The 26,291-nt window shown below is 42.4% G+C and overlaps 1 protein-coding gene, 1 long non-coding RNA gene and 1 other non-coding gene across 4 annotated transcripts in view; 2 read left to right on the plus strand and 1 right to left on the minus strand.

Moving 5' to 3' along the window:
* The window catches only part of LOC103182206 (ATG5 autophagy related 5 homolog (S. cerevisiae)), a 166,017-nt gene extending 154,339 nt beyond the window's left edge, over nucleotides 1-11,678 (plus strand). The window contains exon 8 of the mRNA XM_007899123.2: nucleotides 11,591-11,678. Within this exon, the coding sequence (XP_007897314.1) occupies nucleotides 11,591-11,628 (38 nt within the window). The 3' untranslated portion in view covers nucleotides 11,629-11,678. The remainder of the gene's footprint in view (nucleotides 1-11,590) is intronic.
* On the plus strand, nucleotides 7,909-7,980 carry trnav-uac. The gene has a single exon. It is a non-coding gene; the product is annotated as a tRNA-Val (tRNA).
* A 5,300-nt stretch (nucleotides 11,679-16,978) lies between the features above and the next one.
* Nucleotides 16,979-18,570, minus strand: LOC121848588. Of its 2 annotated transcripts, none has more exons than XR_006084973.1 (3): nucleotides 18,486-18,570; nucleotides 17,988-18,088; nucleotides 16,979-17,049 (listed from the first exon to the last, which is right to left on the minus strand). It is a non-coding gene; the product is annotated as an uncharacterized LOC121848588 (long non-coding RNA). The 2 variants fall into 2 exon arrangements; XR_006084972.1 differs by lacking the exon at nucleotides 18,486-18,570 and adding an exon at nucleotides 18,252-18,329.
* Nucleotides 18,571-26,291: the final 7,721 nt, after the last annotated feature.

Here is a 26,291-nt window from a genome sequence, read left to right on the forward strand (position 1 = left end):
ACAAATCCTTTAATAAAGTTCCAGGAAGCGACCACACAAACCCAGTAAACGAAAACTACATGAATTGCAGGGAAGGAAGAAGGCAGGGAGGATGGAGGTTAAGTAAGAAACTCTCACTCTCGTTCAGGATTAGGTCTAATTTTAGACCAAACTAAAACATTAAGCTAATAGCATTACTAAAGGCAGCCAACAAAACAAGCTGGAAGGCTGGATCAAAAGCGAAAATACGTCTGTGACAGGAAACCAAGCCACCTCATGGTATCAGCCCCTCACAGTCTGCAGAAGATACAATGAGAAATGGTTACAGTCAAGACACAATGGGACGTTGCACAAGCCAGGAAGAAGAAAGTAGCAAGAGGGAATAAAGTGCCAAAAATAACTAGGAGATGCCCGTCAGGTGACCAGACTCGTGACCTTTTCTTGTTTAGGATATTTAAGTTAAGGAAAAAAACGTGACTTTAACCACGGGAATTTGACAGATGCCATGATGCTTAGCTTCAACCCTTTCACTCACGTCGGCACAGGATTCCTGTGGGACTGTAATTTTACATACATCCTGTGTCTGGAGGTGTTCGCAATCACATCAAGTGGTTAGCATGCTCTCCTCGAAAACGAGAGGACCGGGGTTCAATTCCCAGGCAGGCGAACCCTCAGACAATTCACTTTACGGTATACGTCTCAACAATGCGAACAGGCCTAACAGAAACGGAAGCATTATTATTATATTAGCTCTGTCCGCTGCTCCTGAAGACACTAACCATTGCTGTAGTATGGTTACAAAGTGGTCAGCTGTTCTCCAATAACTCTCCTAAGTGGTCAACCTTCTTTGTAGGTCTCAAGTGTCAGTAAGCAATGGAAAAATGTGTGTGTGTGTATATGTATGTATGCATTTAAGTGCGTTTGTGTGCACATGCGATCACAGTTGATCAGATTGGGGAGGGGCAGAGAAAGAAGGAAGGAGAGTCCAATCTCATTCTCATCTCAAATCCACATTCCACGCTTTCCAGCAGGGGTCACTGGAGAGGTCCTGGCATTTTTTTCTAGAAGATCCAAAGCTTTAATATTACTTGCAGTGAGTATTTTTGGGACCGGGAATAGGTTGTGCTTCAGTCACAGAATAGCAGAGGTGAAATGATATTATTTACTATCTTTTTTTGCTCCAGAACTTAAGCCTAGCATTACACATTAAATCAACGAAGACTGAAGTGCACGGTTGGTGTATGTCAGAGCTTGGGCACCCCATTCAGTTAAAATAAACCACATACTGTCTTTCACAAGCATTGGGTGTCAGATCTGCATATAGAGCAGGAGTAGCACTCCCACCCTCGTGAGCCCTCAGCCTCGCCTGTGATCATGGCGAAAAGACTGAGAACAGTCACACGGATTAGCACATCATAAAGCATACTTCAACTATCTGTTCACACTTCCTTCCTGTCCTGCTTTATTCTGAATCAAAATAAAATCTAGGAGATTTTTTAAAATATGAATTAAATGTATCAGTCCACCTCGCTCACGTGCTTTTTGCCATTCATTTATCTAAGAGCACAGCCGGCTATGCTAGGATGTTTGTACGGGATCCAACACTGCAGATTGGCTCAGTTTATTATAATCTCATAATAATAATACTTACATTTGGCAGAGAGCCTTTGTTGTCAAGAGAACATCTCAAAACGCTTCACAAGATAGATTTACTCACTAGTCCAATTAAATAATAATCCTAACATTTGATGTAGCACTTCACAGGATTTTATAGTAAAGTGTAGTGGCTGTGTATTTTATTTGTAGACCAATGCCTACAAATTCTTGGATATCATTAATTAAATAATAAGATTTTAAATTCTGAAACTGCAAAAGAGGCGTTGCCTCTCTCCAATCAGTTCTCTGCAGATGACCCAAAGACCAACCATCCCCACAGGGTTTCCCCAAAAAAGAAAACTTCCGCAGCTGACCTTCGGTCTACACAGGCGTTCAGCACTTTGCTGCACAATCCATCATTGCAAAGAGGGAACAGTTGTATAGGTCACAAATGGCGGGGCTGCCATGAACTCCTGCACAACAGCTAAAAATAAAAGGCTTTCTGCAAATGGCTTTAGGAGGGGAAAAAGCCACAAGACACACGAGTGCATAATGCTGGGTTCAACTGGGGTACTAACAGGTCAAACATACACACGGGAGCTTTAAATACACTCGACACCAGGAATACCATAATCTATGAAAAGGGGAATAAGGTGAATCCAGTTAACTATACAGAATAAAACACATTATTACATGGTCTAAATTTGCAGTATTTTGTAATGAGATTACTTCACACTGAATAACTTTATAATTCCCAATCATCTGCTCTTGGGTTGTGGTGAAGGAGGGGGAGCTCAGTTTGATGGTTAGCTTTTAAGGAATAGACGGAACAATTCAATGTGATCATCACATATTGTAAAAATTCACATTTGTCACCTTCTTGTATAACATTGCTTGTCTATTATTGTCTAACTGCTGAGTCAGTGTTTATACACAACCACCCTAGTGTTACACATAAATAGTGATTCACTGTTAGAACCAGTGTAAGTGGAACCACTCCTAAAATAATAATCCTAATGTTCTTTACATTTGGTATAATATATTTCACGTTAGGAGGGCGTCGTCACGGGATATATTGCAATTTGTAGTGATTGTGTTTTGTGGGCAAATGTCACAGTGTCACACGCACGCATGGATTGACTTCAAAATCCTCACTCTAGTGTTTAAATCCCTCCATTCCTTGGCACTCCCCTATCTCTTCAACCTCCTCTCCTCACAGCACTACCCACTTCCTCCTCTCTACTGGCTCTGGTCTCCTCCATGTCCTTCAAAACCTCCGCTCCACCATCAGCGGCCGTCCCTTCAGCCACTACGCCCCGAAGCTATGGAACTCCCTTCCTGAATCCCTGTGCCTTGCCCCATCTTTCCCCATTTTCAGGTTGCGCCTAAAGACCTTCCTCTTTGACCGCGCCTTTGGTCACCTGCCCCTTCCCCCGGCTCGGCATCGGTCTCCACCATTGTCAAGTGCTCTGGGACGCAGCCCAGTGATAATTATTCCTGAACAGAACTATGAATGGAATTATAGGTGTGACATGTGTAATAGAGTAAACTAAACTTTGTTTATATTACATTGTACATTACATTGGTTATATTACATCTATAATACTTAGTATTATAGAGTACACCCACAACTGTTTCCCCCTGAGTTCAGCTGAAGTAAGAGTTATTTATTGTGTTGGACGGACATTACAGTGCACAAATTGCCTGCTATGTTAGCCTATGGATACTGTTACTCTACTTTATAGAAATGTCATGAAGTGCTTTGAGATGTTTGATGTTATGGGCGTTTTATCAATGTTTGGTTAATGTAACAAAAACTGAAGCCATGGAAAGTTTTAGGACAGTGTGTGAAAGAAAGTTTTACATTTTTAAAAAAAAATCTATTTAAGAGAAAGATAGATTAATGCTTGGGGTAGGTCCTGGGCTGCAGAACTCCCTCCATAGGGCAGGAGAAACACACATTAGGAAGAAATTAGAAATTGATGACATCAGGAGGTTGCTTGATGGGGTATTAACAACTGGTGAAGTACTGTGAATGGGTGGTTTGGGGGAAAAAACAAAGCAAAAGAGACAGCTGAAAGAAGGTGTGAAATTCCACTAGAGCAGGTTTAAAGAAAGGGGAAAATCTGAACTGGAGGTTGGAGAACGCAGGATACAACTCAGATCTGAAGATGTTAAAAATTCAATATTGAGGCTGAGGGGATTACTGATTCTGTGCTGAATTAACTGATCTCAAGATAGTATTTAATGTCCACCTTTCACATCAGGAGAATGTGTCAAAGCTCTTCAAAGGAAGGTGTATTTTGTAGGCACTAGGACTCTCAACAATTGGACTATGTGCCCCTGGGTTTAGAAGGAGAAAATGAGTAAGGAAGAGGAGAAAACAGAGCCTAATGCTTGCCAGTTTGAAAAAAACAGAAATATCTTGCATTTTTATACCACCTTCAAACTGCCTCAATGTATTTTATGTTAAATGACAAGCGTAGGTGATCACTTTTGTAGGCAGTTCGGAAGCTGTTCCTGGGACATTTTTTCGAAGTGAAGGGCGCTATAGAATTTGTTGTTGTTGCAAGCAGGGTGACTCCTTGAAGTTAAGCATGCATCTGAATGTACGAACAGTGGACATAAAGGCTGCTGAGGAGAAGTGGCTTCTATAAAGAGAGAGAACTCTGCAGCACAGCTACAAAAAAGAACTTTTTATCATCTAGTATCTGCAGTAGTTGGCTGACAACTGAAACTATTGAATAATACACTAAAATCCTGGCTAGCCAGACTAATGGTGGAGAATAATGGTCCGGATAGGTTCAAATTCCAGATACCTAGAGTCCAGTAAGGCATGGGTTTACTGTAATGCTTGCACTGACATACTGCATCATCAAGTCAAAATACCTCAAAGCACTTTAATGACTTTACTTGCTGCTGCAAGTAGGCTCATCCCGCTTACAGCAACTAAACTGCCGACAGAAAAGAGTAACTACAGTTGGCAATTACTGTAAACAGAGACTTTCAACATACATTTTCAGGCAAATGCAGCAGCTTATTTACACAAAGAGTAATGTCCCACAAACAAGCATGAGGTATATGACCAATTGTTTATAACTGGCGGGACTGTTGGCCGAGACATTGGAAGAAACTCCCTCCTCTTTTTGAATGTCGAGCTCTTTAACATCCACCTAACCAAGCAGGCAGGCAGGCCCTTAATTGAACATCTCATCCAAAGGTTGCCACTTTCAACAATGTAGGTTCCCCTAGCTCTTCATTGCAGTGTCAGCATGGACTATGAACTCAAAGTCTCAATATGGAGTTTGAACCCAGAACCTTTTGGCTAGGAGGCGAGAGTGCTACCAATTGAGCCAAGATGACCCCTAACAGAACAGAAAACTAAATATGGGAACTGCAGAACAACATACATTATTGTTTGGCATGTCCAGGATAATAATCCTTGCCTTTGACAAAGTAACTTTGACAAAAAAAATCTCAAAGTGCTTCACAGGTAATAACTGTTAAGTGTAGTGACTGTACGTTCGTAGGTAAATACAGCAACCAATTTACAGCCAAAGCAGGAATGAAAACTAAGGGCCCCCTTCCCTACCCAGACTCATAGACCCTGATTCTGAGACCAAGGCTTGAGGTGGGTCCTGAGGGCTAATCTACAAAGGCTTGGGTTCGACACAATGGCCGTCAGATTGTGCAGAATGTGCATGCAAAGCCGGCGCCCGTCTTGGTAAAACTAAAGAGGGTAATGATGAAGAGCAAACTGAAACCCTCATTTTTTTCATCAAAAAAGAAAAAAGGATGCCAGAGATTGATCATAAGTCAAACAGTGGGTTTGATAGTTCTTGTAATTACAGGACAGAGCTGCTCCTGCTGGGCAGCTGAAGCCGGAGGCCTGCTGACTGCAGACAGATTAGCCACCACTGCCATTCAGACCACCATTTGAGTGTAGACAGATCCATGCAGGGACAGACAAGTCACAAAAAGGCACTGCATAATCAAACAGTCCTCAAGAGTGAAAAGAACTCCCTGAATCCAAATTCATTAACACGTGAATATAGGATAATTGGAACCATTCTCCACCCTAGCCTGAAGAGAAAGCTATTTCAGAAAAGGCCATCATTTATACCCCTGGTCTACCTCACAGTTGTAAACAATGCAGTGTAATATCCTCACAAATCCCAAACTTATGGCAGAGTCTCGGAAACCATTTCTGACCTCCGAAGAGGCAGGAAACAACCTGCATTTTTGTAACTCCTATAAATGCTGACATGCCTCAAAGCACCTCACAGAATTTCCGTTACATACAATGACAAGGAATGGTGACTTTGAGGATGTACAACAAATTGGTAACAACAAACTATGTTTATATACACTCCTTCGTGTGGGGTAATGTCTCAGAGCACTGTAGAGTGAGTGTGTGTGTGTTGGGGGGAGGGGTTAATTGTGAGGTCCAAGTCCAGTTGTGACTTGAATGAGGTACAAGGAATGGTGACTTGAGTGAGACACAAGGAGTGGGTCTCTAGAACCACAATGTAAAAGCGGCATTAAAGAGGCAAAGTGTCTCCAGGTTTATTTCTATGACCTGCACTTAGGGTAAAAAAAGGTAAACAGGTGTCACCGCTTTCTCACATCATCTGCTTCACGCGCTGCAATTGAACAAAGCTGTTTTAGCAAAAGGACCAGGCGATTGATTAATGAAGTAACCTATACAGCACTGGTGGATTTTGCTCCCTTTTTTTGCGTCCGCGTCAACAGCTCAGGAAGAAACTGATACTATGTTGTCTTCACACAGGCTGTTCAAAAGCAATTTGCGAATTAAAGACATGCTGACTGCTTTCCTCACATTCCTCTCCCCATCCCCAAATAAATATTTATCAACCGTTAAAGAGGCTTCCTCCAGTTACAGTCCTTGCAACTCACCTTTTCTGAGCTGAACCCCATCTTTTAACAGCTCAAGTCTCCTAGAAACACACATCACCCTCCACAATGGGTGGTAAGCCCTGAACAATAATGCAGAGATGGCAGAATGAAAGATTAGGAGCCAGTACCAATATTTGCCATTTACTGAGCTTGTTGATTGTTTAGAGTTGATCTAGAAGTACATCAAACCAGCAAACTCTGAATAGTTTAACACACGTGCTCTGAATATAGTCACACATGCACCCTGTGGATTCCACAATGTGGAAAGTGCTGAGGTTTGCGATTATGCTCTGTTCGTGTGCATGAATTGAAAGATTGGCTTGGGTACATGACTCGTCGCCTTTAGTTTTCTCATTGCCTGGTGGTTCTTGTGACGAGATGGACTTTTGATCGTACACGTGCACAGAGATGTGCCACCACCCATAGAGGCCTCAACCAGGAGGAAAAGCACAGGACTTCTTAGATAACTATGTAAATAATACTAACTGGCAATTGTGACTTACTCCCTCTGAAAGTGCTGCCAGAACATCTCAATTGTGGGGACACGGAGGATAGTTTGTCCCCACGGATCAGGTCTAATCATTGCCACACACTACAGTTCATAAAACTTCAAAATGGTTTAAAAGAAAAGTAAAAAATTCTGAAGTTATTAATTTTAAGTTTGTTTTAAAAACACCATCACGATTCCACTCTTGCAAACTGTGAAACTTGCAATAAGGATGTAAATCTAGAGATGGCCACTGAACATTAAGTATATTTGCGGATAATGAAAGGTTTCAGGCTTCAGTGTGGCGAGAGATGGGCATCATTATTTGGATATAGCAGAGGAAGGACAGATGACCTCTGAGGGAGATCTTGAAGGTTAACTATGGGGGTGGTGAAAGAGTTATCCCAGAGCGCACCCCGCTCTCTGCTCCCCAAGGAACAAAATGCCACTTTTAACATCCACTGACCTGCAGGCATTCTGGGATCAGCAAAGGTTAGAAGGTCAGCTACTCACACCAAATAGTATCCATTGTCTCCTTTTGCTTTGAATAACAAAGGAAACAAAAGCTGCTACCTGTGCTTACCTCAGGAGATTCGGGATTTAAATCCTATCTACAGCCACTTCTGCTGGTGGCGATGGGCGATTTTCTAAGCAAAGTGAAACTGCATAGAAATAATGGAAAACAGGTGATGATATCAGCAGCCTGTCACTTATAGTAAGAAGCCCTCTGCCTGAAGTTATTGCAGCAACTTCCAATTTCCTGGAATAGCCTAGTACTAGGGGCTTTCAAATTCTCTGACAGCCACAACCAGATTTACGCACGACATTGCCAGCCCAGCAACACCAAGTGTTGCCAAAGACAAACTGTTAAACTCCCCCACTGGGCCAGTTGGTTAAACTATTGCTTTGTGTGAAACTGAACCAATTGGAGTCCTGTAGCTCAGTGGTTAGAGCACTCGCCTTACAGGCGAGAGACCTGGGTTTGATTCCTGGCAGGGCGAAACATTGGGCAAGTTACCTTACTCCACATGCCTCGGTTTACCTAGCAGTAAGTAGGAACCCGGTTGTTAGTCGATTAGTAGGATTGCTTTTCAGGATGTAATAATGAATTGATCAATCAATCCACGACTGTTTGTGGGACACGGTTGAGAGCATTTGGTAGTAGAGGCATGCCCACAAAATACAGACTTTATAATATATTCTCTGAAGCACTTTGAGACATCTTGAAGATGCGATAAGGCACTATATCAAATGCAAGGATTATTATTATTATTGTTATACCAACTCAGAGAGGCTCAAGGTCCCAGGCTCAAGTCTCTGTTTGTAAGTAGTTCACTGATGGTAAGTTATCAGAGGGCTGCCAGATATCAATAAATAGGTGCTTGGCAGCCAATCAAAGTGAAAAATATGCCTACCAGTCACAGAATGCTGAAATCAACTGTGTTGACCCCAGGTCGTGAAACATCATTGCATTTACATACAACAAAAATACCATGTCTCCCTCACCTCTCTCTCTGAAAGGGGGAATCTCCTTAACAACAACAACTTGCATTTCTACAGCTCCCTTCACTCTGGGGAGGGGAGTCGAAAGCAAATGGATGCACAAGGAGGAAACAGGGAAGAGTATCATGCAATAGTCATTGAGGACATAATGGTGAAAGGATAGACAGGCATTTCTGCAACCAAAAACGTGATTCTCGCATGGTATGTTGCCTCCCTGGTGCCAGGGTTGAAGACATCACGGAACGGGTGCAAAACATTCCACAGGAGGAAGAGGAACATCCAGAAGTTGTAGTCCATGTTGGGATCCATGACATGATGGGGTGGGGGGGAAATGGCTGAGATCCTACAGGGAGAGTATCAGAAGCTAGGGAAAAAGCTAAAGAGTAGGACCTTAAAAGTGTGTTCTCTGGATTACTCCCAGTACCTTGTGCAAGTGAGTATCAAAATAGCAGGATCAAACACATGAATGCATGGCTGGAGAAATGGTGGAGAAAGGAGCGCCTCAAGCTCCTGGAACATTGGGATCAGTTCTGGGGCAGGTGGAACTGTACAATGTGGTTGGGTTATACCTGAACAGGGCTGGGACCAATGTCCACGCTGGGAGGTTAACTAGTGCTGTGGGGAAGGGTTTAAACTAATTTCAAGGGGGCAAGGAAATCAGAATGTAGCTTCAGAGAGGACAAACAAGTTATAAAGAGAGCTGGGAGAGACGAATAGCAATGTCATAAGGAATAGTCCAGAAAAGGGAGGGATTAGACGGGGGAGAAATGCAGAGCAGACTCAGTTGGTCTTGGAGTGCATGTGTGTAAATGCATGGAGTGTGACAAATAAGATGGTGAGTTGCGGCTCAAGTTACCATATGGGCTTATGATGTAGTAGCAATAACAGAGACCTGACTCAAACAAGGGCAGGAATGGAAGCTGAATATTCCTGGCTACAATGTATTCAGGAGAGATAGGGAAGGGGAAAAAAAGGAGTGGGGTTGGCAATATTGATTAAAGACATGGTTACAGCCCTGGAAAGGAACGATGTGCTAGTGGGTCCAAAACAGAATCTATTTGGTTAGAGTTAAGCAGCAGAAAAGGAGCTGTTACTCTGTTAGGTGTATACCATAGACCACCAAATAGTGGGAAGGAGACAGACAAGCAAATCTGCAAGCAGATTTCAGAAAGTTGCAAACCCAATAGAGTAGTTATTATGGGGACTTCAATTATCCTAACATAGACTGGCAAAATAACAGTGTAAAGGGCAAGGAGGGAGAAGGATTCCTGAAATGTGTGCAGGATAACTTTCTGGATCAGTATATTCCAGCCCAATGAGGAAGGAAGCAGTGCTGGATCTAGTTCTGGGGAATGGAGTGGAGCAGGTTTCAGTAGGAGAGCATCTGGACAACAGTGATCACAACATCATTAGGTTTAGAGTGTTTATGGAAAGGGACAAGGAGCAATCAAAGGTGAAGATACTCAACTGGAAGAGAGCTAATTTCAGTGAGTTTAAAAAGGGAATTAGCCAAGGTGGACTGGAAATAAAGACTGGCCGCTAAAACAACTAGCGAGCAATTGGAAGCTTTCAAGGAAGAGTTAGTTTGGAGACAGAGCAAATATATTCCCACAAAGGTGAAACGTAGGGCATCCAAACCTCCCTGGATGAGTAAGGAAATTGGGATTATAGTAAAACAGGAAAAGGAGGCTTATGATAAATGTCAGGTCCAAAATTTAGAAGATAATCAAATAGAATATAGAAAGTACAAGGGCGAACTGAAAAAGGAAATAAGAGGGGCAAAGATTAGCAGGTAACATAAAAGGGAACCCTAAGGTATTTTATCAGCATATAAAGAATAAAAGGTTAATCAGAGGTAGGGTGGGTTCATTTAGTGACCAAAGAAGAAACCTTCTTGTGGAGACAGAGAGCATGGCTGACGTACTGAATGAGTACTTTGCATTTGTCTTCACAAAAGAAGATGATGGAGCCAATGTCACAGTATCAGAGAGAGGGTAGAGAAATTGGATAAGATAAGAATAAACCGAGAGGAGGTACTAAAAAGGTTGTTGTTGCTCAAGGTAGATAAGTCACCCGGTCTGGACGGGATGCATCCTAGGTTACTGAGCAAAGTAAGGGTGGAAATAACAGAGGCTCTGGCCAAAATGTTTCAATCCTCCTTGGGCACTGGGGTAGTGCCAGAGAACTGGAAGGTTGCAAATGTTGCTCCCCTGTACAAAAAGGGGCAGAAGAATAAACCCAGGAACTACGGTCAGCTTAACGTCAGAAGTGGGGAAACTTCTAGAGACTATAATGAGGAGAAATTGTCACATAGCGAGTTGTTTGGATCTGGAATGTATTGCCTGAAAGGGTGGTGGAAGCCGATTCAATAACAACTTTTAAGAGAGGGAGGGTAAGTTTACAGGGCTATGGGGAGAGAGCAGGGGAGTGGGATTGATTTGGATAGCTTTTTTCAAAGAGCCAACACAGACACGATGGGCCAAATGGCCTCCTTTTGTGCTGTATAATTCTATGATTCTTTGATTCACACGGGGTAGAATACTGGAGCGCTTACTGAGTGAAAATCCATCACCCTCCATGAAGTCTCAATGATTTCTAGGGAATTTAAATAAGAACTCCAGTCTACCAAACAGCAACAACAAGATTACATTTGTATAGCACCTTTCACATCGGGAGGACGTCCCAAGGCGCTGAAAAGCCCAAACCAGTGTACTTCCAAACTTAAATGTGTATTACTACTTCTACAAACGTTTTACAGCAAATGCAAAATAACACGGGTGTAGTTTAAAACTATGAATATCTCTCATCAGATACGCTTTCCATAAGACCCACCACTTTTTATTGAGCTTTCCTAATCCTCCTCCTGCAGTTTCGCCCACAAAATACACAGCAAATTCACTTTACACAAGTTTGTTAAGTATGTAAGTATAATATAAGTATGTTCTGTGAAGCATTTTGAGGCGTCTCGAAGATTTGATAAGGCACTATATCTAATTCAAGGATTATTGTTGTTATTATAATAAAAAGAGCAGTTCATAGGGTTAGACATGGAGAGAAATCCTTCAGCTACTGTGTATTTGAAAATAACCTTTTTTTTATTGTATACAGGTTTGGTGAGAAGGCGGGGAATTTTGTTCCATATCTAACTGGCAGAAGAATAGGATGGACTAAACCAGCACAGATAAAGAGGTTGCGTTGTACTTTTGGATGATAAATATTTCCTCCCTCCTTTTTTGGTGTTGATTTTTTGCTGGCGCACAGTTCTATAAAGGTTAGTGGATCTCCAGTGCATCCCCAAGTGGTCATTGTTCAGAGGAAATTTGATAGTTATTTGATAAAGAAATTGAGTGAGAGGTTGGAGAGGATGATACAGTAATGTAATGAAATGGACCACAATGATCTTTTTCTAGTACTGTACATTTACCATCAACAGCAGCACCACAAAATAAATGATAGTAGCAGCTTCACTTTATAACTACCTTCTGATTAGGCTAAAACCAGCCACCCAAAATGTAAGTGCAATATTCTGGCGCTTTTCTTTCTGTCTCTCTCTCTATCCTACCACAAATTATTCTGAGCGCAAACGTTACACATCAGTGTGAGCTCCAGCCACATATTCTGCATCATGATCCTTAAACAAACCGGCACATTAGCAGTTCATTACTGCTTGGAGCAGGAGCCCAGCTCTTGTTAAGTTAGCCACACTTGAAAAGTAAGAGGGCATACGGTTTTGTCAAACAAGCTGAAGAGAGAATAAATGAAGCTCCACTTTTCTCTCACAGTGAGGAGCCTCTCCCGCCAAGTTTGGAAAGGATTCAAGCAGTTGCTGTAACAGGGGGCTCAGTTGTGGACGTCTAAGAGGGGAAGAAACCTCTTAGAGTGGGCTTATCATTAAGTAAATGGTTAATGTGGACTAGGATGTTATGGACAGAGTTACACTTCTTAAAGAACAGTGTTCCAGTTCTTAAAGAACAGTGACAGACATTGCATCACCTGGGAAATGATCAGTCTATCACTCGAGTCATACCTCTGATGACAATAAATACTATGGATGAGCCCATATACCCCTTCCTTTGACCTGCATCCCACTAATTCAGTAAAGCAATGTTTCTGAGCACACAGCAGTTCAGAAAGAGAGACGAAAGAGAGAGCCTATATCACCATGTGGGCATTGTGTAGAAACACTGCCAAGCAATGTAAACGTAAATATTATCGGATGCATTTCAAAACCTAATACTAATTCATGTGTCAGATTTTCTGAGACGACAAAATATGTGATCAGACAGTCACACCCAGTAACAAGCAAGAGAAATCTGCAATTCAGACTTTTATTGCTTTCTTTCCCTTCCAATTTTCTACTCTCTTTCAAAGACACTGTCTTGTGCTAGGGTGAAAGTCAAAACAGTGAGTACAGTCAGACTGTGGACAGGAGTGTAAGGAGTGGGAGACAGAATTCAGTCTAATCTGATATCTACAAACATTCAATTCCCAACAGGTTACGAAGTAACAAGAAATTGATCAGAAACGGGAATTATGACTGATATTGCACCAGGATGATAATGTCAGCTATAGTGACCCCAACCCCCCCACACATCATCAAAATCAGTGAACTCAGCACAGGACAATATCTACGACAATATCTGAAAGCTTTATAGCTTTGTTTAATTCAGAAGTAGAAACTAATGCTTGATTAAAGACAGTGTTGTGTGCACACACACACAGTACAACACAAGAAAGCGAGAATAACCCATGGCCCAAAGAGAATGAAACGAAAGCCTTAAAACAACAGACACATCCAGCAAACGCAGGTCAAAGCTCTCCAGAGATCACCATCACTAAAATTCCTTACATATCCAAAGCCCTGTCGGAGGAACTCTGTAAAAAGTCTCTCCGAGTCTCCGATCCCCTTACTACCACCTGGATCGGTAAGGAGGTGTTTTTTTTAACCTTATACAGACAAGTAAATGGATACACCAAAAATAGCCTGCTAAAACCCTCCCCACGGAAAGGGGTCAGGAAGAAGCAACCACAGCACACGTGTCACAAAGAGGCACAGCATGTGTCGTAAGCCGTCGGCTGCTCAAGAGTATGGCAACAGGGTGGTGCGGTGATGTGCCCTCAGCCGTAAATAATCACTGAGAGGCAAATGTTTATCTAACTTGCATGGCAGAAAGGGTAGTTGGGAGGGGGTGAGGAGGGGGAGGAAAGGGGAGAGATTGAATAGAAGACGACGTGCCAGTTCTGAAACAGTTGCCAGCAACCATATCCCTTCCCTGACTTTACAATGAGGAATGGTATCAGTGACACAGCAGACCATAAATATTTAACATGATGTTTGCTTTGGCAACACTGGGAGCTGAAAATAAAGCTATCCATGCAATTCCACAAAAAGTGCAGCTCACCCCCAGCATATGAAGAGACAGATCTTTTATTGCAGGGAAGGATAAACCGCTCACAGCTGTTAAAAGACCTGTCAAAGACTCTTCCACACAACCTCCAGCAAAGCCCAACAGAGTCTTGACTTCATTAGTCAAAAGCAATTAGCACTTTGAGCTACATCCTAATTATTTTATTGAGTACAACTGGAATGTGATAAGGGTGGACTGATGCCAGTTTTTGTTGCTCAGTGCAGGCACTGAGCCAAACCTCACAGCTCAATACACCCTCAGATGGCAGTTCAGTACAAGGAAAGCCACTCGTGCTGCCCAGAAGTGACAGTGTTACAATGCTTTGCTTTTGGTTTAATCCGGCTACAGAAAGGGAAGTTTCTGCATCCCCTTGTTTTTTTAAAAAAAAACATTTGGGCACTTATTTATATCATGGTCTGGATACTCTTATTGTTATATGATGGGTTTCCACATGTGTCAAACACCAGCCTGCATAAAAACATTTTATGTCACTGTCTCAGTGCTTCACAAGTTAACTTACTTTGAAGTCTACAGACTACAGTCATATAGGAAATTATGGTAGCTAGTTTGTGCCACCAACATCTCAAACAGTCTTGTGATGAACAACGGTTTCATTTTTGGACAGGGGGAGGGATGGCAGAGGAGAAAGCGTTGGGTGAATTTGGTTCAGAAAAGAATAATGCAGAGCACACAGAGAACATTTCTTGTTCTTCTTTAAACTCGTGCTACCTGAATAAACGGAGAGCTTAATGTCTCATCTGAAATTTGGTACCTCAACAATACAATACTTCCCCGCAACTGTATTGAAGCCTCGGCCTAGATTATGAGCTTCATTTCCAAAGAGATAATATCGATCTCCAAACTAAAATGGAAGTGAATGTCAGCTCCACCAATTTGCTGTGACTAAAATGACAACTCTGTAACATGGCCACTGTCCTGCCTGAATAAAATTTAGTGCAAAATGGGAAAACATACATGCTCAAATCATTGATCAACACGGCATCAATCAATGTGACTCTAATTTATGGCAAATTGAGTTAAAGTTTAGAATAAAGAGGTCTGTGTGGTGCATTGAGTATGGCCATTATCCTATTACTGATTGAACCAGAGTGCAAATCAGTCTCGATTGGGTGAAAGTTTTTTTTCTAGGCGTCAGCCTGGCTCAGTTGGTAGCTTTCTCACCTCTGGTCAGAAGATTGTGTGTTGCAACCCCACCTCAGGAGCTTCGTTTGAGCTTAGTTCAGCCACACGAATGTGACACAGTGCCTGGGAAGCACGGCAATGCCAGAAATGTTATTTTAAGAAAAGTTAAACTGAGGTCCAGCCTGCTGGTTCAGGTGAATGTTAAAAATCCTATGGCACAATTTGAAGAGAGATTTCTATTGATAGCCTGGCTGAAATTCTACCAGATAAAAAAGTCATTACTTGATGGCTGATTGTGGGACATTGCTGTGTACAAATTAAATACAGGTATTCAGTCAATATTTCACAGTAAAATCCTGTGAAGCATTTTCTGATGTGTCAACAATGTGGTAAAGTGCTACAACAAATATAAGAATTATTAGTGTAATTTTTATCTGGAGATTGGGAAAAAGAACCACTTTACCCTACTAGTTTCTACCTGAGACAAATTAGTGGTCTAAAAGCAGTATAACACAAAGTTCCTGCATGCAACTCAGTGCAACACCCTACCCGGGGGTGCGGTGTGTAACAAGGGAAATTGTTCCATTCTCCAGCAGGGTCATGTCATAAAAATCAAACTGAAAATATGGGATACCACCAAGAGGTTATCTTAATAATATTAATTCTTGCATTTGATATAGTGCCTCACATCTCCTTGAGGTGTCTCAAAGTCCTTCACAGAATATACTTTTTTGCCATAAAATATACAGTGTTTTTACAGTATATCCTGTGAAACATGTTTGAGATGTCTCGAAGGTGTAATAAGGTGCTATATCAAACACAAGGATTATTATTATTTACTATATTTTGTGGGCGAAATGTGGCAGCCAATTACACATAGCAATGACCCACAAACAGCCATGGATTGATTGACCAAATTGTTGTTATATCCATAACATTTTCCCCATCTTTGAAAGCACAGCAGTAATACATTCTTGCAGGACATTTAAAAAAGTTTATAGGATTTGCTGTACGTAATACAGGTCAGAAGAGACAAGGAACCCAACAATTGATACAGTGAACATTTCAAAAGAGTGATATCTACCTGATCTATGTATTAGACTCTTTGGGTTACATATAAAAGCACATTATGGAGGTTTGCCCCCCAGTAAGCTGTATACTGTCTCTCGGGAAACAAACAATACATATTAAATGAGTGACTACAGCAGTTAGAGCATAATGATGGAATACTGTTTTCACAGTTATCACTATCACAATCCCAAACACTAAGTAAAACACCTTTAATGTGTTGGATTGTCAGAATTTACAGTTCAGAAACATCCGTTTCATATCCGCTTAAACCCACATTTTTTTCTCTTTGAAAAAAAGCAGAGTTTTTGCCATAAACTGCCCTCATACTTCATGGTATTGCTGAATATATATCTCAAATGCTCTCAGTTGAAATAAGTTGCAGTAAAAGAGGATATGAAATACAACGACAGCATTATATGTGTGTGTGTGTGTGTATGTGTAGCACCTTTCACGTCAGGAGGTCGTCTCAAAGCACTTGACTGAACCGAATACAATATCTTTTTAGAAGTTTTCTCCTGATTCACATAAGTTGGCGTTTCGTTCTGAATAAAACCAGTTAGATGTGCCTCACTCTCTCCTCCTCCTCCTCAGCAGCTTCACCTTCAGGTGAGGATCCTTCGCGCAAAAAAAAAATTCTTTCATCTATGGTGAGTAGTTTGCGAAGTGCGGGCTCTGGAGTGTGCGATACAGGTGCAGGGGGGCACTGGGAGGCAGAGACCCCACTCATCCCTCTCACTCTCTGTTTGATGTCCCCAACTCAATACTGAACCCAGTAAAGCACCCAGTGATCGCTTGTAGGGCTTGAGGTGTGCAAACACCAACTAACTTATTGGAACTTAACTTACTCACCAGTCAAGGAAGGGGTTGGGGTTGGGGTTGACTTCTTCCACTGCTGTCTTCTTCGTACCAACGTCTTTCTTTCTTTCTCTCTCTCTCTCTCTCTCTCTGTCAAGGTTTAAAAACAACCCAATTGAATTTTCACGTCGGAGTCCAAACGAAGCCTCTCTCTGCGAAACAACCGGTGAAGGGTCTCTAATAATAAAAGTCCTGCAATTAAATCTTGCTTTAGATTACAGACTTGTGCTGCGATTAGTTATTTTCCCTGAAACGCTTTGCCCGTCTCTCCTCTCTGCCTGTAATAACCAGTCGCAGTAAATGACTCGAATTAACAGCTGATCCCCAAATTGGAAAGTTTCAAAAATTCTCTCTTTTCAAGTTTAACCTTTGATTTTTTTTCCCCCCCTTTTCCTTTCTTTAAACCAAAAAAAAAGTTTCTATTATTTGCCCTGGTGTGTGTGTGTGTGTATATATATATATATATATATATATGCACACGTCTGGATGTAACAACTACATTTTCGAGTCAATAAATTGCACGTTGTTACTATTTGGCGTTTCTGGAGAAATAAAAGCGAAAAGGTGCAATTGGATCGGTTTGGGTTACACACACACTCACCGGGGCCTCTTGTTGTTTTGTACACTCCCCCCCCCCCACCCCCTCCCCTCCCCTCCTTTGCTCTCCCTCTCGCTTTTGTTTTCTCACGGCCAGGTATCCCCCGCCAGAGCCAAACCCCCCCCATTCACCCAACGAAACCCAGTGCGCGACGGGGGTGCGGGGTCACCCGCTCTGCTTTGCTCGGAATAAATCTGTGTTCCCGGATTCACTCACCGCTCTGAACAGCAGCGAAACTCGTGTGAGAAACACAGACCCACCTCTTGCCACGGGATGACAACGAACTGACCTTTTTTTTTTTAACTGATTCACCTTTTTTTCTTGCAAAGATTTGCCGGTGGCTGGTAACGATTGCAAAACCCAACAGCTATTTAAATCCCCCCCCCCACACCCCCAATAAATGACACCAGCCTCATCTCCAGGTTCCTACCTGCGATCTCGCCCAGGAGTCAGGAGTTGTGATCGCTTCAGAGTTTAACCTGTGTGGGGGGGACCCGCTCTCCCTCTAACAGCCACTCATATCATTCAGACCTGAGGAAATACAACATTTGCATGAAGCACGAATCTCATTAGGTAGGAAAAGGTACAGTTAAAGCCCCTCCGCTCGCATCGATCACCGCGGCAGCCCCACTGGCAGCGGCGCGGCTCACTGGCGCTATTCCATGTGTCCCAGTGCTATTCCATGGAATCGTACCTGTTGCAGGTTGGATGGAAATCGCTCATCACCTCCCAGGTTAGGGCGCTCCCACACGATGGGGTTTTTTTTAAAAAAAGGGGAAGGAAAATACACTGATCAGCTCAGACCTGGATCAGAAATTTGTGTGTGTGTGTGTGTGTGGGGGGGGGGGGGGGGGGACCTGGATCGATCACCAGTGTAGCTCCTGTATCCGGTCAGGTTATTCCTACAGCATTGCTGTCTGTCACTAACCGGTCTGTCTGTACATTGGCAAAGTCAGTCACCGCCAACTAACTTCTCCTCCAACTTCTCACCTCCCACACGTGATTCGCAGCTTCCGCCAAACACACTCCCTCTCTCTCTCTCTCTCACACACACACACACAAATACTTTCACTTCTATTTTAAAATCCTTTATACAGGACATTCACTCACTCACTCACTCACTGCCAAATTGACAATCTATGAGTCAGCGCATCCGCCTTTGAGCAACATCACTCACTTTCTGCAATCCCAGGTTTTTATTATATGGGAAGATATTATTATTAATAGTAACATTGGTGACCAGTGCACCTGGTCACACACAGCCTCTCCGATCACATTTTGCATCGGTTTGTAAAGCACTTTTATTTTGTAACCAAAAAAATGAGGTCAGCTTCTAATTTCACTTTATTTTATTTGTCTCTCTCGTTGGGGAAATGGAGAATCATATACATGTGTGCCAGAGATTGCCCCATTCCCAAATCCCCCCCCATCAGCAATTATTGTGAAATGAACATGTGCTCTATCGCCAGCCTTCACGAATTCAACAGCTTTCCCCGAAAAGATCGTTGCTAAATGAATGTGCGTATGTGTAAAACAAGATGCAAGAGTGGTTTGGAAATAGAGGTATTATATTCGGAGGTACAGGGTCAAGAACTCCACCGTTATTTTGCAATGCCCTCACAGTCCCTAACAGGATCCTTCACGCCATCAGCCCAGCCCGTTCCTAGTCATAGTGTGTCAGTTGTCGAAGATGAATTTTATTCCAAATATATGCGATACCTTCGTGAGGACAGATAGAGGTTTATATATAGGGGTCAGTGGTTGTGTCGCTCGAACTAATGGGAGTTGAGAATCCGAGGCAGACCCCTGATCTACAGATGACTTTGATGCCTTTGCAAAGACGAGCACAACACCGCTCCCATCTCAAATACACACAGACAAGGAGTACAGTAACCCTTTTTTTTTAAAAAAAGCGCAATCTCCTGTATCAATTCGATTCTAATTCTATTCCAGCTTCTCCGGAAGGGGAAAAAGTTTCAGTTCCTTGGATTTGCTTCTCGTTTTCCCCTCCCCGACACACACACACACACTCGCACATTTCAAAAGTTTATACCAGGAGATCCGAGAATAAAATATACTGTATGTCACCAATGACGAAACGCCGTCAATTCATGTCAATGGATTTGGGTCCCACCGAGAGCTGAGAGTGTGGTTCTCGTACATCGCAGAGCAGAGCAGAGCAGAGCTGGAGATAGTTCAACACTGTCTCTTTCAACAACTGTGAGCAGCCGAGCGGACATTAAACTAAACTGATCCCTTACACATTTTGCCACCGAAAGAAACTCGGGGACAAACAAGGCAGAGAGACTGTGGCTGCAGTCAGGGAGCGCAGCTTTAACAGCAGCTTTACACTGTGTCTGACTTCACACCAGTGCGCTGTGAGGTGACTCCGGTTCCTTCAGAGCTCAATTCCTTTGCAGGTCGTAAATGCCGACTGGAAAGTTTTTTTTTGAAAAAAAACACACAAAATAAAAACAAGTAGCACAAACGTACGCGGTGATCCATGTACTGTACTTTGGTGTCTATCTGCAGCTCCGGTCACTTTTCGGATCCTAAACGATGCCGTCTGTCCCTCCTCCGAAATACAGCGTCTAAATTCTCAGATGCGCCTCGTTGCATTCCTGTAGCTAAAGTGTGTCTGCACTGACTGCACGGCAGCCTCCTGTCTAAATCTTTCGAAATATTCTTAGAAACCTTCCATTTGACGATGATTTTGCCCTTGACATATTATGCAAGTGAGTTTCCTCCACCTCCGCTCTGACTAATTGAGTAATGACGAGGAAATGTTTCAAAACGTAAAAAAATATTTACGAATGTTTCATCGAGCCCAGTGTTTTCGAACAGAGAACACTGACACACTGTCTTTCGGGGGTGGGGGGTGGTGGTGGTGGGGGGGGGGGGGGGGGGTTAATGCAAACTACAGACAGAGCGAAGTCGTTCCTTTTGTTGTTGTTATCGAGCGAATTAATCTCTCTTTTGCAGTTAGCGAAACGTATCTGGATTCAATTAGCTCTGCAGCTCCAGACAGGTTTGAGACAAGAGTAAATTATATTAAGAAGAAGAATGACCGACCTGGAAAGTGTTGAGTATCTCAGGTAAGTGAGGCGAGATGATAAGGTCAGGACCATGCCCGCCCTGCACTTGTGATGGATCGGCTGGTCCTCCAGAGGTCTGGGTCCTCTTTATCAAGAGGGAGATTGCAGGATTTGCTTATCCCCGCGTATTTCAATTGAGAGGGTCAAGTCGGCTGAATTTTTCACGAGTTAAACCCGAGTTTGGTGCGAGATCCGCATTGGAGTGTACAGTACAGCACTTGGGTTTCACTCTGTGCAGTGAAGCGAGGCGGGTCAGGTGTTAAGAGACAACTCGGGGGGTGTCAGCACCTGATAAAAGAATGGTGTCCAGTGCTGAGCACTATCGAGATGGCTGAGTGAAGAGAAACACGCCGATTTATCAGCAGAAGGTGCTTGTTTATGTTCCAGCTGCTTTCTGAAATGAGCCCCTTTTAAGATCATAACAACGTCAGTGTGTGGGGGAAATAAAGAGTAGCGACCTGTCATGGAAAACGACTACAGATCAATTGTATACTGGCAGAGCTCTGGGCTTTTGCACTCGATCGAGTACCTTTTTGCCGGTAAACAAAAAGGCAAAATACTTTTTTTTACGATGTTATTCAACTGAATAAATAGCAAGAGGAATTAATACACTATAAGTCAGGGGAATGGAAAGCTAACGCCCTTTGAGGGAAGTGCAAAGCCGCTGGTGGTTGGTTTATGCGCATTGCCAGGAACACGTTCGATATTCCTGCCCAGGAACTTCTTTAAAAAAAAGCAATTACAAATAAAGGTTTTTGCTGTTTTAATTTAATCTTACTATTTAAAAATATAAATTTTGTTCGACTGTAATGTGCAAGCAAATCCGAAAGCATTTATTTTCCATTATGTGTAGCCTGGCCGCTGATTCAGGTATAGTTTGGTGTAACGAGAGGTTTGCTTGCAATCCGATAACTGTCTGCACATGTACCTCTCATCCTCCTATTTTACTTGAAATGAATTCCTTCAGTCAACCCACTTAAACACTCCCAAGTGTTTCCTGCATCTGTTAGTTTTGGTCAATAATGGAAGGCAGCCACATAACCGCATGTTTATGGAAAGTACGTCTTGGTGCGGATAAGAGGGTATTTAATACCTGATCATGTGCTTTCATTTACTGATATGGTTAAAAAGGGACAACGGCACAAGCGAAAATAATCTGAAATCGGTTTAACTGGCTGAATCTTCACTTGGGCGGGTTTGGAAAAGAATAGCTTTTTTAAGAAAAAAATGCAACGAGAAATAACACAATTCTACAGTCACAAGCCATTATCCGGGACTATTCTCATTCAAGAATGTTTTTCTTGGCCTCTTTCATCTCATTAGCCAGAGACAACAGAATTGGGGATGATAGGTGGAAGGCTGCACAAAGCTTGGGTGTGGTATGGATTGAATCAGATCTCGAGATAGAGTGAAAAGTGTCTATAGACCTTGATGAATAGTTCCCAGCAGATGGGATACAATACCTGATTCAGTGCAGGAACGTTTATTGTGGCTTTTTGAAGACAATGCATGCACACTTTACTGCTCCCACAACATAAGCAGCTCATTAGATAGGTGATAGGGGGGTTTACACTTTGTTTCTACTAAAGCACCTTTTGAATGAGTCGGGTTCGGTCGGCTATTTACCGCCCCCCCCCCTCGCATACCTCCACGTTAGCCCGTGGGTCCTCAATTTCTGCAATCAGAAACAATTTGCACCGAATTTCTTTTGAGAATGGCCCTCATTGCTCGTTCTCGAGGCACACATATCGACATTCCCAGCCTGGCTCCCGCATGCCTCCCTTTTCATTTTTACTCGATTGCACGATGTTCATTTAAATCCATGTGACCCGATCCCGTTGATATCAAAAATATCAGATCCAACGATGTAGTTTTTCTGTCTCAGCTGAAAATGCAGCAGGCGATAAAACTTAAAAAGCAACACAGAAAATGCCCCGATTTGAGTAGGTCGCACAATACGGGAGCACATGGTATGCCTCCTTATAAGACAGTGTATAATACTTCGAGCACAGTTATTTGCAGACCAGGCATTTCGATCGCCAGGTAAGCTTTGCGAGAGAAAGTATGGTTTTCCAGGTTGCTTTTCAATAAAAATATTTTTTTTCTGTACGATTTAAAACAGGATTTTTTTTAGTCACTCCACAATTTGTCCGTGGGCTGATGGAGGGTTACAGGACAATGCGGTTTGTTTGTTTACATAGTTGGCCTATTTTCCCAAGCTATTAGTCTTTTGTGCCCCTGGAACAATTAATAAGCAGCTTCTATGTTTGACTGGCCACCTAAAAGCACACTCATCCTCTCCTCGCTTCACCTGATGCCCAACTCCTCTTTTAGTAGCTAATAATCCTAATATTAATCCTTGCATTTGATATGACGCTTTTCATGTGTTCTAAACATCTCAAAGCGCTTCACAGAAAAATACTGTAAAGTGAATTGACTGTATATTTGTGGGCGAAATGCGGCAGCCGATTGAGTGACCAAATTTTTTTTGAGGATTATTATCTCCAGAAAAGCTATCCGCCAATCGACTAACAATCGGGTTCCTACTTACTGTCAGGTAAACAGAGGTGTGTGGAGTAAGGAAACTTGCCCAACATTTCACCCTGCTGGGAATCGAACCCAGGCTTGCAAGCTGAGTGCTCTAATGCTTGGATTTAATGCACACAAATTATAGACAGTATATAATACATCAAAAATCTACTCATCCCTATTTCCATCACTTTACTTCCAGTGCAATATTCACCCCATTAAAAGGAATGGAAGAGCAGAGAGGCTTGAGGGTTCATATGCATCTTTGATCACCTATGGTCAACCCCTTTCCCCCTTCTTCCTTTTTGGGTGTCAGTCCAACTCAGCCACTGTGCAGTGTTCCCAAACACTATTCCTGCAGGCAGAGATAGAATTATACAGCACAGAAGGAGGCCATTCGGCCCATCGTGTCATGACGGTTCTTTGAAAAGAGCTACCCAAAATAATCCCACACCCCCTCGCTGTCACCATAACCCTGCAAACTTGACCTCCCAAATAATTATCTAGGACCCACATGGTCACTCAATCCATCTTGTTTGTGGGACACTGCTGTGTACAATTGGCTGTTGTGTTTCGCCCATAAAATACATGGTAACTCCATTTTACAATACCTTGTATATTCTGTGAAGCACTTTGAGATGTTTCAATGATGTGATCAGGTGCTATATCAAATGCAAGTATTATTATCATTATTGTTATGAAAGGCACTAAAAGAAACACAAGTTTTTGTTGTTGGATAAATCTTTAAAAATGGGAGTGTAAGATTAGACTTAAAGAAATGTAATCAGATCCCCGGTTTCATAAATGGGGCACAGAATGCAAAAGCAAAGAGTTAATATTGAACATGTAAACAAATCATTTATTAAGCTTTCTTAAGTTATTGTGTCAGTTCAGTGAGCCCCATGTTAGAAAACAAGTCAAAAACACAGTGAAGGTACACAGGAATATGAAGAAACTGTTTCTAGAGCAGAGAAGATTGAGCAGAGACCTGATAGAGATGTTCAGAATTATGAAGGGATTTGACAAGGTAAATAGGAAGAAGCATGAGTCACTAACTGAAGGATATGAACTGAACAACAACAAATTGCATTTAGATAGCGCCTTTCACATCGGGAGGATGGCCTAAGGCATTGGGCAGTCCAGGGTTGGAAATGAGCTGGGGGTGGGAGCCAAAGTGGGGGTGGAAGGGAAAGATGACCAAAGATGTGGTCAAAGATAAAGGTCTTTAAAGAGGTGAGGGAAGGGAAAGTTTGAGGGACTCTATGGAGTTCCAGAGATTTGGGGCAATATGCTGAAATCCCAACCGCCGATGATAGATAGGCTGTGTGCATTGGGGTACTGCTGGAGTCTAACCTGCTAAAACCGTATCGCTTGCCATTAGAAGCACTGTCTGGCAAGCTTTCCCAAAATACACAGTCAATGCACTTTATAGTATATCAAATGCAAGGATTATTATTATTTTCATCATTACACAAACTCTCACTTATGATGTAAAAAGGAATTAGTCTCAGAAGGAAACAGACTTCATATACGTTTCCGAGAATGTTGTTTTTATGTAAAATAAAACAAATGTCCAGCTATTGTACTTTGAAATATGCTTGTAGCCCAAGGAACAAGTTGATCTTTGTCCCCAAACAATTCAGTGCTAATTCACTCAGCCTGCAGCATCCTAAACTTCGTCAAAGATTCTGGAGGACTAATTGTAGCTCTCCGCCTAGGCTAATATCAATTAGCTGAGTGCAGACTGGCAATCACATATATCTGTCTAACTTTGAACTGCACTGGATGCTGGCTTTGTCCATGAAGCTTTTGCGAACTGGACATGATTTTAAATTAAATGCAAAATACTGCAGATGCTGGAAATCTGAAAACAAAAACAGAAGTTGCTGGGAACACTCAGTAGGTCAGTCGGCATCTATGGAGAAAGAAAAGTGAGTCAATGTTTTGGGTCTATGACCCTTCGTCAGAACTTTGTCATGAACCCAAAACGTTGACTCACTTTCTCCATAGATGCTGCCTGACCTGCTGAGTATTCCCAGCAACTTATGATTTTAAATTCACTGTTAAGGAACATTTCCTCGTGAGTCATATCAGCTGTGAAAATCTGAGACAATCCACAGTCTGTGCTCAGTTAGTTGATGTCAATTGGGATGGCAATCAGGGGGACTATAATTGGCCTCAGTATGGGGGTTAAAGAGTGAAAATTAGCCAGGGTTTCTGCTTTTGATTGTTATCCTGCACTATCTGTTGGATGTACACGTATGTGTACATAAGAACATAAAAAATGCTAGATGAAAAAAGACCAAGATCCATCTAATTCGCCTTCCACTTTCCTGACAGTCGCATGGATATATGTCCCAAACTACCTATGTATATATCCCATAATGTTATTTCCTAAAAGAAAACTATCTAATCTGTGTTTGAAAGAATCAACATTTCCTGCTTGAACCGTTTCCCTAGGGAGCCTATTCCACAGGTTCACTATTCACTCACAGCAATCATGTCACCTCTCAATCTTCTCTTTTCCAGGTATGGACCTCAGGCAAGCACAGGATCAAGCTCAGGTGTGATTCCTCCCTACCCTTTCCTTACTCCTATGGTTAAGTTGTGCCTTCAGTCACCCTCCCACTTCTCTGCCTTCCCTCACCCCTACCCCACCCCTCCCCCATGCTTGGGTCCTGATCCCTGACTATCCAGCGCCTTGGGACATCCTCCTGACGTGAAAGGCGCTCTATAAATGTAATTTTGTTGTTGTTGTTAAGTAACTTGCCGACACTGTCAAGTCTCACACATGAAGAATGGTCACTTTGCTGAGGTCGTGGTGGACACTCCATTGCCAGGGATCTGTATTCTCGTAGAAGGACAGTTAAACAAAGATATTTTTTGGTCAGCTGGGTGGCTGATACATGTGGAAACACGCACTAAAGAGTATCCAAACCAGACTGAGAGTTCTATATGGATGAGGTGAAGACAAACCAGCAGCTAAGGAAAAGGTCATTTGAAAAGTACAGAATAGATAACAGAGAGGACAACACGAGTGTATACAGCAAACTTAGGAAAGAGGTTTAAAGACAATGAGGAATGCAAAGTGGAACATGAGGAGAACATAA

The sequence above is a fragment of the Callorhinchus milii genome, unplaced genomic scaffold (assembly GCF_018977255.1).
Source record: "Callorhinchus milii isolate IMCB2004 unplaced genomic scaffold, IMCB_Cmil_1.0 Scaffold3, whole genome shotgun sequence".
In the NCBI taxonomy this organism is placed as follows: domain Eukaryota; kingdom Metazoa; phylum Chordata; class Chondrichthyes; order Chimaeriformes; family Callorhinchidae; genus Callorhinchus; species Callorhinchus milii.